Here is a 12,093-nt window from a genome sequence, read left to right as displayed (position 1 = left end):
GGTCTCTGGTGTCTGCAGTCGCCACATTGTCTATATATATATATACAAGTTAACCCGTGCATGATACTCATGCATTGTAGTCAAATCAAGCTACTTAAGGTGTTAAAAAGGTTCTTGTCATGCATTTGAGCCTAGCCCAGGCCTCCTCAGGGGAAGAGCGTTACTTCCCGACGCAAGCGCCCTTTTTTAACGTGGTTTTGTCCACATGTCACCACCTCATCATTTTTCTCCATCACCTCATCCTTCATCTTCCACGCCACATCCTTCATCAAGCTACTTAAGGTGTTAAAAACTCCCCACTGTCACCCCCGGCAACCACCAACCACTCCCAACTGTCACTTCTCCTTCAAGAAATATATAGGTAAGTGTATAACTCTGCCCAGCAGGTGGCGCTGCAGCTTGTTTTTTTTTTCCACACACGCCACTAGGCATTTATATAGTAGATATATATATATATATATATATATATATATATATATAAATGTCAGTAATGAACAGACAAACTTCCTGCAGATGATGCAAAACTTTGTCACAGTACGATATCCAGCGATTCTTCCGGGACTCGCTGAACCCTGGCTGCTGTGGATTATACTGGTTGCGGAACAGCCACATCTTGATGTAGTAAATGGCCCAGGCCATCCAGCGAGCCCGATGGATAGCTCCAGGAAATATGAAATGTACTCCACATGGAGGAATGCCTCTCAAGAAAATTATGGTGAGTTGCAATAGCTCACGGTAATCATCTCTCGGTTGGAATTTCTCCAAATGAGCAACTACAAAATGATGTCATTTTTCCAGGGAGCAACCACAGCTGTTGTATTTGCATCTTCAGCTTCATTCAGCTGAATGAAGCTTGATCGATTCTAGGCCAAAAGTCTCGGAAGTGGACGAGAAGCTCCATGTTTGTAGAATTAGAAGACCTTTTCCAGCATTAATTCAGAGATGTGATGTCAACAAGCCAAATTTAGTAGTGGTCGGCCAATCTCAGACTCCAGCAGCTCACATACTCCACCTTTCACTCCAGTGTTATATGCTGTGGTATCAAAATAAAACCCTTGGATGTTGTCCCGCAATCTCCACTCATCTATGCTTTCCACAATTGCCTTAGCCGTAGTTTTTGATTTTCCATCCTGAAGTTTCGGAACTGAGAGTAGCTTTATTTTAGTCTGTCCTGAAACCAGAATACGGAGCCTGTCAACCGGTGGAACGAAATGACGGGTTAGAGAAGTATGAAAAAAAAAATAATGGCCGCTGGGGATGGAATCACCCTAATAAATATATATATATATATATATATATATATATATATATATATATATATATAAATATATATATATATATATATATATATATATATATATATATATTTCTATATATATATATTTCTATAAGTTAAACATTACATTTCAAGCATTTAACACCAGCAATGTCTCTTAAACGCTGTCTCACAATTGGATAGTTTGGGAAGTGTTACTAAATACTTATCTACCCAATCAGTGATGTCGGATTCCTCAACAGCTACACAATAGCAGTCTTCCAAGACTGTTGCTGTGCATCAGCTCACTCATGGATTTGACGACCTCAAAATATCACTTTCTCCCACCATCCAAATCCTCAGGTATTCTCTATAATATAATTTATTTTCACTTTTAGCCATCACCCCTGGTTGGACATCCACCAATCTGCCTCCAGGCTGCACACACAACTTCAGCAAATGGTGTGACCACGCGGCTTAATAGGAAGCTCTGGGCCCACATAGTCACTTTCCCAGCCTTTAATCAGGCTAAGTCAGATTGGGATGGAGTCCTATCTGGCCCCATCATAATCCCCACTGCTGTTTGTATTGTACCTGCCTCCACCCTCTCTTGGTACCCCTGATTGTACATAAAGTCCAACCAATATATATCTTCTATTATGAATAATGTTAGTTTTGTTGTGACAATACCAATTTTCCCTTTCCTTGAGGTCCACTATTCATTGTGGATTGTGAGCTGTTCCTGGCAAGATCCTGACCATCAATTTCTTTAATATATACAAATATTATCTTATACTTAGTTGATTACAAGTACACGTATACAAGTACAGATACAGTGGTCCAGAATATGTTGAAACATCCTAAATAAAAAAAAGTAATAATAATTATAAATATTATAATAAATTGCATTGAGAAAACATAATATAAGTATAACGTTATTAAGTCATTATTGCTTATTAATACCTTGGCGGCAATAACGAGAGAGAATGAATAATTACAGACATCTGAGGACCTATAGTTCATCTGGGAGCTTCATACCGAGCTCAACTCTCTACCCTGGAGATCAAAATGTTCTATCACATAATTTATAAGAGAGACATTGAAACATTTAAATTTGCTGTACGTTCTTGGAGATCAATTACTTCAACAAGTAGAGATCCCCAGATTAAATGCAATTACTACAGACTGTGTAGAAGAGTATTTAAAGTCCTTACAAAATGCAATCTAATCTACTTGAATTGTTTTAACAACACAAAAGGTCCACTTGTTTATTATACGGCCATCTGAAGGGCATTTCCTCTTAAGGTAAGTTCAAAGCCAATTAATCCGGAGTAAATGGTTAACCAGGTGCTAAGTAAAACAACTCAATTTGTGCTAAATTTACGCTACATAAATTGGGTGAGAGCAAAGACTATTTTTGGTATCCCCAAATCTGTATATAAAGAGGGCCACTTATATGTAAGTACTGTCTGCTCACGGGTAGGATACTATTAAAACAAATATGTCATACAGCATTGACTATGTAGGCTCTCTATGATGGAGGCCACCAATTGGACAGTCCGGATAATCCGATATAATTAGGCAGGTGAATGCAAATTCTGAAAACAGCAGTCTATAATTATAACACTGTCAGGTAACTATAAATGCTGGATGGAGCATAGAGGCTGTTTTTGGGCCATCGAGCATTTGAAAAAGTAGAGCAAATGCCAAAAATGTTATTCTCAGTGTGAAGAGATCATTATTTTGAGGAGTGACCGTATTTACCTTCTGTTGAACACAACCCAAGGCAATAGACAGCTCGCTAGGAAGAAAAAAGCTTTCTGAATAGATTATTTTTTTGTTATAATGTCTACCTGATATTGCCCTTAGGCCGACCTCTGGTCTGCACAAGACTAAAAGTAATGGGCACTAGTCTCTCTGTACGTACGTTAAAGGAACACGTTTCAGCATAAATCATTTAAGCACTTTCAACTGTTGCTAAATAAATCACTTCTGCATTATCCCATCCTTTATCAGGCTCATTGCCCAAAGTCCACTCGCTTCAGGAGCTAGCACTCACTAGCTGCATTAATAAGTGTCCTCCCGTTGCACTTCTCTCCCCCTTCTCTGTGGCTTTTTGGGGTAGCTGTTTAAAGTTGTTCTAATCACTCTATTTGCAGATCTCTTCGCTACACTGGGCAATCCTGTGTAAAGAGGAGTCTGGGTCCCCTCTCATAATGCTCTTGTGTGCTGGGACAGCTGCACTGTAAATTTTCTTTTTGTAAAGCTAGTAAATGCTCTGCTACTATAGGTAATGTTATTTCCCTGGACCGTCAAAGGTGTTCTTTACTCTGGACTGTTTAGGACTATTTCATTATGAAAAGTAAGGCAAAAAAAGGAGTAACTTTCTTCTGGACAAACCATGTTACAAAGCAAGGGGTGCAAATAGTTAATTATTTTGCACATAAATTAAATAATGGCTGTTTTTTCATGTAGCACATAGATACTTGATAGCTTTACTTTTAAACTGACGTTTACAGTTGATCTAGGACATGCCCTATCCCAACTATAAATCTGTCCCCACATAGTAAATTTATCCCCCCCCCCCTCTAATGCAACATGGTTTTGCCCAGGTGCAAAGTTACTCCTTATTTTGTTTCACTTTACTAAATGAATCAGGTCAAAAGTGATTAGTCCATGAACTAGCACTCTCACAAGATCTCCCAACCTATGGCCTCTTCCCTTAAATAAAGCATTACTCCCTTTCTTACATCACAAGGGGGCATTCCTATTTTTTCTTTTTTAGGAACTTTACATGAAAAAATGTGTACTAATTACCAAGAAATATGCTTCTTTTATGGAGAAATTTATTATTAGCAACAAAAACTTGTATACCATGGCGATGTTGCAAAAACAAAATACAACTATGGAATTAACATACATAAATTATAGTTTTGTTCCATATATTTCAAGGTGTACTAGTGAGGCTTTTATGTTAGTCCACAGGATATTCTTAAGACATGAAATTGAACAACAAGAAAATTAAAAGGTATGATAAAAAACACAAACAAAAAAGATCACCTAACGACTACTATTTAATAGCAAAACAGTGTTACGGGAAGTAGCAGTGTAACCTACAAGTGAATTAATGCAGACTGTTGTTATTTTTAGCGCTATTGATAAATAATTAAAGGTTTGTGTAAAACACTTATAATTATATCCGTTAGTAATATGAGGGGACCAGCTAACACTGCTCCAATTATAGAAAAAGCTATGGACTGTTTGCGTCAAGCCATGCATAGCGTAAGAGGAGGAAGGAGGGGGCTGCCGATGGCTTTTGTACTGGGCCCACAAATTCTGGTAGCAGCTCTCCCTGTACTCCTCACATCCAAATAATTAAATCACACATAATTATTGAACACACAGGGATAAATCCATGATCACATTTAAAATGGTTATGTTTAATAGAATGAATACATTGTTTATAACTTTTCATAATATTCAAAATATCTTTTATGCTTATCATCCTCTTGGTTACAATTTACTTTTTATTTGCCCATGTTTGGGTCAAGCTGATTAATACATCACCCCCTTTTTTATAATTATTATGATTACACACATCAGATATTTAAAACATAGGGAAACTGATTCCCGTCATTCTGCAACACTAATACTGACTTGTCTAAATGTGATGTAGGTCACAATATTTTCTTTTCAAAGTAGAAATGCTTTGTGGTACAGTATTGTATTGCAACTTGGTATCATTTCACCTTATATTGGTGGTTAGAATATTTAAAATATTCTGCATGATGGTATAAAGCATGTTAGATCAATGCTTCATTATACTTGTCGCTCTATATTATTATTTCAATATTTAATTCAATTATGTATTAGTCCATCCTACAATAAATTTATGTCTTTTTCATAGGTGCTAAAAATTAACTAAAAATAAATTCACATGAGACTTGTGAACCAATTATATGTGATTTTAGTGAAGAACTAAAAACATTAACTCATAAAATAAATAACTAAATAACTGAATGTGTATAGTAAGTGATGGTTACTAGCTACGACTAATAATAATTAAATAATAGCAAAATATGAGGTAACCAAAATATGAGGTAATTTGCTTATTATATATGATAATGTAATAAACCAGTGCACAAATTCCAACCATGCAGTGTCAAAGTGTAAATATGTGAATATTAACAATATGTATAATATATATTAATCTTAAAAAAAAATTAAAACATTTAATATGGAATACTTTTTTTTGTGACTCACCATTATTTTCTCATAGTGTAAGGCATTCATAGGGAAAAATTTATAAGCATCTTTAAGATTTTAGTGTCTATATTTTATCATCATACCCTATACTCTATCATAGTTCTTTATATAGAATACTGTACTTCCTTATACATAAAGCTCAATCTGTAAATACCTTATAATGTAATTGTATTATTTTAGCCAGGAAATGTCACATCATTTATATCTTCATATAAACCTCAAAGTGCTAGAATATTCAGAAAAAAAAATCAATTTACTTATATTTTTGGCCTGGAACCCTGCAAGATCATAGAATGTTTCATTGAATGATTCAGTGCAACCCGACAAAATTTTACCTAAGTACTTCTCCCATTCTAGAATTTCACCCAGGTGGTGTGCAGGTGGAACTGGCTGTTTAAAAATGACTCCCAGCATGTCCTACTCCATGAAACCTATGTTTTCACTTTATTTTTTAACTTTCTTTTTTACTTTTAGCACTTAATTTGGTTATGTGCAGCCCAGGCACTTCCTGTGCAATGATCTTTTATTACTTCCTGTTGCCATAATTAATGTTAAGTGCGTGGTTACAAAGCTTTGAGAGAGGTTTCATGGAACTTCCTGAGTGTCCATCAATTAGCATTGATCACTGAAACAGTAAGTGCAATGACAATTTCTGGTCACAGTCCCACCTCTCCTTCATATAAGAGTTTGAAAAATATTATATTGCAACGTCTAATTCATTAATAACTTTAGAATAATGATTGTATTATGTTTTGGGGTGAGAATAGTAAACAACTGGTGAGTTTGAACATAACCCCCTTTATCAAAACTTTCTTCATAATGCAATTTCTTGTAATAATAGCCACAGGCCCTCTGATATCTTATGCCCCCCCCATCAGCCTCCATGCTTCCTGTGGTGGTCCTAGCTCTGTTTCTGGAGCTTTATCAGTGGTCTTGGAGAAATAGGCAATGAGTACAAGGGTTTGACCAAAAGCCACAGATATGCCCAATCGGCCTATCCAATTTACAATGCTCTTTATTGCCATTGAAAGACTATCTTGCATGAAATTTCAGAAAAGAATAAAACATTTGTTCAATCATTAAATTAAAAGTTATTTACAATGCCCCTAAATAACTAATTAAAGACTCCACCATGGACGCCTCCTTCCAAGGTAGACATTACATGTTGTCACCCTTTCCAAATAAAGGGTGGGAATTAATTAAAGCTCAATTAACGTTAATATGGTCTATCTTCATTTATATAAATGTTGGGGGGGCATCATAATTGCCCCCCAAGCAGTTCCCTCTTGCACTAATGAGTTTGGAGCTGTAGCGGTCACATACAGTAATTGGTACCAAATTACTCAAAGGGGTTCACATTGTTAAAGGTACATTAGATATAACCACTTAATCTAATTCTTAAAACATATTACACAAACAATTAGGAGAAAACATGATTTTTTTCTCTTCATGAATGATAACCTAACATGGGATATATAATTTAGTCCAAACGAGATACCAATAAAAGGCTGAACTTGTCTTAAAAAATATACATTTACATGCTGTGCCTGAATTTTAATTAAACATAAAAAGATGCCCCTTTTGTGAATGAGCAAATATACGTTTGTACTTTTTCATTTCTTTGTTTTGAGTTAGATGCATCTAATCATATATATATGTATCCAGAATAAATATGCGTCAATCTTTATCTTCAACGCCAAAACTTGAACCTGGTTTATGTAGATGCACCTGTACTCCCTTGCTGTATTGCAATTGTATGATAGATCCAACTCTCAATATTAATATTATTAATGCAATTTATGCATATGTGCAGCATGTACATTTCGCACTAACACGCATCTTTAAGTCATACAAATTTCAAATCAGGCCCTTAGTGTGCACAGAGGAAGTCACATGAATCATAGTTAAACTGATGCACTGCATATCAACATCATTTTATAGTTGTCACATGACTGCCCAATCAGGTGCTGCATTCCACATATGTCTTCTCAGCAAATCAACTGTGTATCTGCAGGTCTCCAGCCTCTGAAAGCGCATCACTTGGTCACTTAAGTGACGCAAACAGCAAAATATGGAGTCCCGCAGAAGATGGAATCTTTCCCAATACTTTGCTACAATGGAAAACCCCTTTAACATACTCTTGAATCCTCAAGGTCACGTGTTTCTTTGATAATCAAGAGATTAATGAATATTTTAATCTTTTTGCCGAAAAGCTCCAGAAAAAAACAAATAACCACTTTCAGCTTTTTTCAAAAATGGAAAAATAATTTATATTTTTGATTGATTGAAAGTTAAGTTGATGAATTCATACCTGCATTTTGTTTAGTGGGAATTTTAGTTTCTGTTTCTTCATTTGTTTTGTTCTTAACTGATATTGATGATGAGACTGATACATTGCTGGAGGAGACAGGTGTGGTGAATTTTAATTTCATTTTCACCATTCTTTACTACCAGGTATCAATGGATGTTATGGAAGACTCAAACCAAACTTCACCAGACAGGTTTATCCTACTTGGTTTAGCTAATGTCCTTTACCTCCAGGTTATCTGTTTCCTCATGTTCTTGTTGATGTATATAATCACGTTATCAGGAAATCTACTACTGATCATTGTGGTGAGGACCAACCCAAAATTACACAGTCCCATGTACTTTTTCCTGTGTAACCTCTCTATTATTGACATAAGCTTCTCCTCTTCCATAGTTCCCATAATCCTAATAAACACCCTAGCCAAAGACAGAAGTATTTCTCTGTTAGGATGTGCAGCCCAGATGTTCTTCTGTTTAGCATTAGGGGCAACAGAATGCATACTACTAGCTGTCATGGCTTATGATAGATTTGCTGCCATATGTAGACCGTTGCACTACAACAACATCATGAACAAGACAATATGTTTTTATTTAGCTGTCATTCCATGGAGTGTTGGCTTCATAAATGCATTCATTCAGGTGGCTCTCACATTCCAACTGCCATTCTGCAGGTCCCACCATGTCAACCACTTCTTCTGTGAGGTTCCTCCATTCCTACGAATGTCCTGCAGAGATACTTGGCTCAATGAGACATCAATTTATATCTCCGCAACGATTATTGTTACGTGTTCTTTCTCCTTGACTCTAGTTTCATATGTCCATATTATCGCCACCATCATGAAAAACTATTACTCCCAAGGGAGGCATAAAGCTTTCTCCACTTGTGCCTCCCACCTTAATGTTGTCACTCTCTATTATGGTACAATTATGTTCATGTATCTGCGACCCCACTCCAGTAACTCTCATGAAACAGACAAGGTTGTATCTATTCTCTATACAACAGTGACTCCAATGCTGAATCCCTTCTTATACAGTATGAGGAATAAGGATGTGAAAGACACCATAATTAATCATATAAGTAGGCAATAATTGTTGAAGAAAAGTGCACTCCGTATGCTGTTTCTTCTCTCACATGCGCTCTCTGTTGGTCCTCTAGTGTCCACTGGTGCAGGGTTGGTGATCAATGACATTAGTATTCTGCTGCTGTATGAACCTATGGCCCGGCAGTATGACCCTAGCTGCATTCTATAACTGTTACAACTGCTGCATCCATTAACCCTGTGTGTACCCGCATCACTGCTGTTGTTCCTGTTCTCAAATAAACCAACAACTTGTTAAAGTTTAATGCTGTGAGTACTAACATACCTAGCCAACACTGATGACACCTTACAGACACCAAAAGTTTCTGGCAATAATAACATCTCTAAAATGAGCATCTCCTATGAGATGATATCCATATCTAATTGTGTTTCATTTCCAAATATTCTATTAAAGGTGCCATAGTGGAACATTTTTATGTGGTATAATGTTAGGAACTGAATGGCAGTGCACTAGGCCATTAGCAAAATTCACTCATTTTCTGACAAACAATCCAATAGTGATACAGTACATAGTAATATATATATATATATATATATATATATAAATATAATTGTTACAATAAACAGTGACCATTTATAAAGACAAAGATAACATGCAGGCCAATCCCTGTGAATAATGAGCATTCAAACTCCTTAAATGTAATAGGGCAACAATCTGATTGACAAAAACAGGTAAATTATCATATGGAAACATAATATGTCTTGTATAATGCAAATATTTTTTTTCTCACATTGCACTTAATCCCAATTCCCTCTCCAATCATACCAATATATTGCCTCACCTATTTATTCTCTGCATCTATTCGTTGTAAATCTCTACACTGCCCCTATATAAATATATATATATACACATAAATGGCAGAAATGAACAGACAAACTTCCTGCAAATGATGTCACAGTACAATATCCTGTGGGTCTTTCGTGATTCGCTGAACCCTGGCTGCTGTGGATTGTACTAGTTGCGGAACAGCCACATCTTGATGGAGTAAATGGCCCAGGCCATCCAGCGAGCCCGATGGATAGCTCCAGGAAATATGAAATGTACTCCACGTGGAGGAATGCCTCCTAAGAAAATTATGGTGAGTTCCAATAGCTCACGGTAATCATCTCTCAGTTGGAATTTCTGAAAATGAGCAACTAAAAACTTAATGATGTCATCTTTCCAGGGAGCAACCACAGCTGATGTCTTTTCATCTTCAATTGCTGTGCTAAATGAAGCTTGATCGATTCTAGGCCAAAAGTCTCGGAAGTGGACGAAAAGCTCCATGTTTGGAAATTTAGAAACATCATGGATACTGAAGACCTTTTCCAGCATGATTTCAGAGATGTGATGTTAAGATGCTAAATTCAGTAGTGGTCGGCCAACCTCAGACTCCAGCAGCACACATACTCCACCTTTCACTCCAGTGTTAGATGCTGTGGTATCAAAACATTGCCCTTGGATGTTGTCCCGCAATCCCCACTCATCTATGGTTTCCACCATAGTTTTTGCGGTTCCATCCTGAAGTTTCGGAACTGAGAGCACCTTTATGACATTCTGTCCTGAAACCAGAATAGGGAGCCTGTCAACCCGTGTTCTGGGAAACACCGTAATAACAATGAATATCCCCCATATTATCACTCATTGACACGACTACAGTGCATTAGGTTATTAATGTTCACTTCTATTTGTTCCTGAAATTATACAGCATTAATAGAAATATTTATAATGCATATTCCCAGCATAAATTGTGCATTGGTAAAGTCACTACGTTTGATATTGTGGAAAATCGTATAACATCAAACTCTGACCATCTTGTGCAAGTTGAAAATATGCAGTGAATAAAAAGAAATGTATGATTCAATGTCAGTATAACAAGTGGAACCGAATGATGGGTTGGAGAAGTATGAAAAAAAATGGGCATTGGGGATGGAATCACTCTAATATATAATATATACAAGTTAACCCGTGCATGATACTCATGCATTCTAGTCAAATCAAGCTACTTAAGTTCTTAAAAAGGTTCTTGTCATGCATTTGGACCTAGCCCAGGCCTCCTCAGGGGAAGAGCGTTAGTTCCTGACGCAAGCGGCCTTTTTAATGTGTGTTCATGAGATAAAATTACCTCACGAAAATGAGTTTGACCCCTCAACTTGTAAATTTAGCTTTTACTACCCCTCCCACGGGGGGAAGGGGGTATGATGGAAGTTAACTGACTTAACTATTCTCATTTTTTTGTCAAATAATGTCAGTATACCAAATTTCAGGTCAATTGGATGAGCCCTTTCTGAGAAAATAGTTTTTTCCACACACACACACACACTAACACACGCCTCTACACATGTGTGTTCATGAGGTAAAATTACCTCACGAAAATGAGTGAGCCCTACCAAATTTCAGCCCTTTTTGATTTTTTTTTCCCACACACACTAAGAATTTAGTAGGTCAGTGTATAACTCTGCCCAGCAGGTGGCGCTGCAACTTGGTTTTTTTTTTCCACACACAGACGCCACTAAGCATTTATATATTAGATATATATATATATATATATATATATATATATATATATATATATTTCTATAGGTTAAACAATACATCTCTAGCATTTAACACCAGAAATGTCTCTTAATCACTGTCTCACCATTGGATAGTTTGGGAAGTATTACTATATACTTATCTTCCGATTTAGTGATCTCAGATTCCTCACCAGCTACACAATAGCAGTCTTCCAAGACTGTTGCTGGGCATCAGCTCACTCATGGATTTGATGACCTCAAAAAATCACTTTCTCCCACCATCCAAATCCTCAGGTATTCTCTATAATATAATTTATTTTGATGTTTAGCCATCACCCCTGGTTGGACATCCACCAATCTGTCTCCAGGCTGCACACACAACTTCGGCAAATTGTGTGACCACGTGGCTTAATAGGAAGCTCTGGGTCCACATAGTCACTATCCCACCTTTAATCAGGCTACGTCAGATTGGGATGGAGTCCCATCTGCCCCATAATGATCCCCACTGCTGTTTACATTATACCTGCCTCACCCTCTCTTGGTACCCCTGATTGTACATAAAGTCCAACCAAAATATAATCTATTATCAATAATGTTAGTTTTGTTGTGGCAATACCAATTTTCCCTTTCCTTGAGGTTCACTATTCATTGTGGATTGTGAGCTTTTCC

General features: G+C 36.7%; 1 protein-coding gene across 1 annotated transcript; it reads left to right on the top strand.

Annotated features, from left to right (window-relative positions):
- The first annotated feature begins 7,990 nt into the window (after positions 1-7,990).
- Positions 7,991-8,917, top strand: LOC142108668 (olfactory receptor 5V1-like). Its single transcript, XM_075192491.1, has one exon. The coding sequence runs from the start codon at positions 7,991-7,993 to the stop codon at positions 8,915-8,917; it is 927 nt and encodes a 308-aa protein (XP_075048592.1).
- The last annotated feature ends 3,176 nt before the right edge of the window (positions 8,918-12,093 follow it).

This window comes from Mixophyes fleayi, chromosome 12 (assembly GCF_038048845.1).
Source record: "Mixophyes fleayi isolate aMixFle1 chromosome 12, aMixFle1.hap1, whole genome shotgun sequence".
Taxonomy (NCBI): domain Eukaryota; kingdom Metazoa; phylum Chordata; class Amphibia; order Anura; family Limnodynastidae; genus Mixophyes; species Mixophyes fleayi.
Note: the sequence above shows the minus strand (reverse complement) of the source record. Positions and strands in the feature narration are given on the sequence as shown.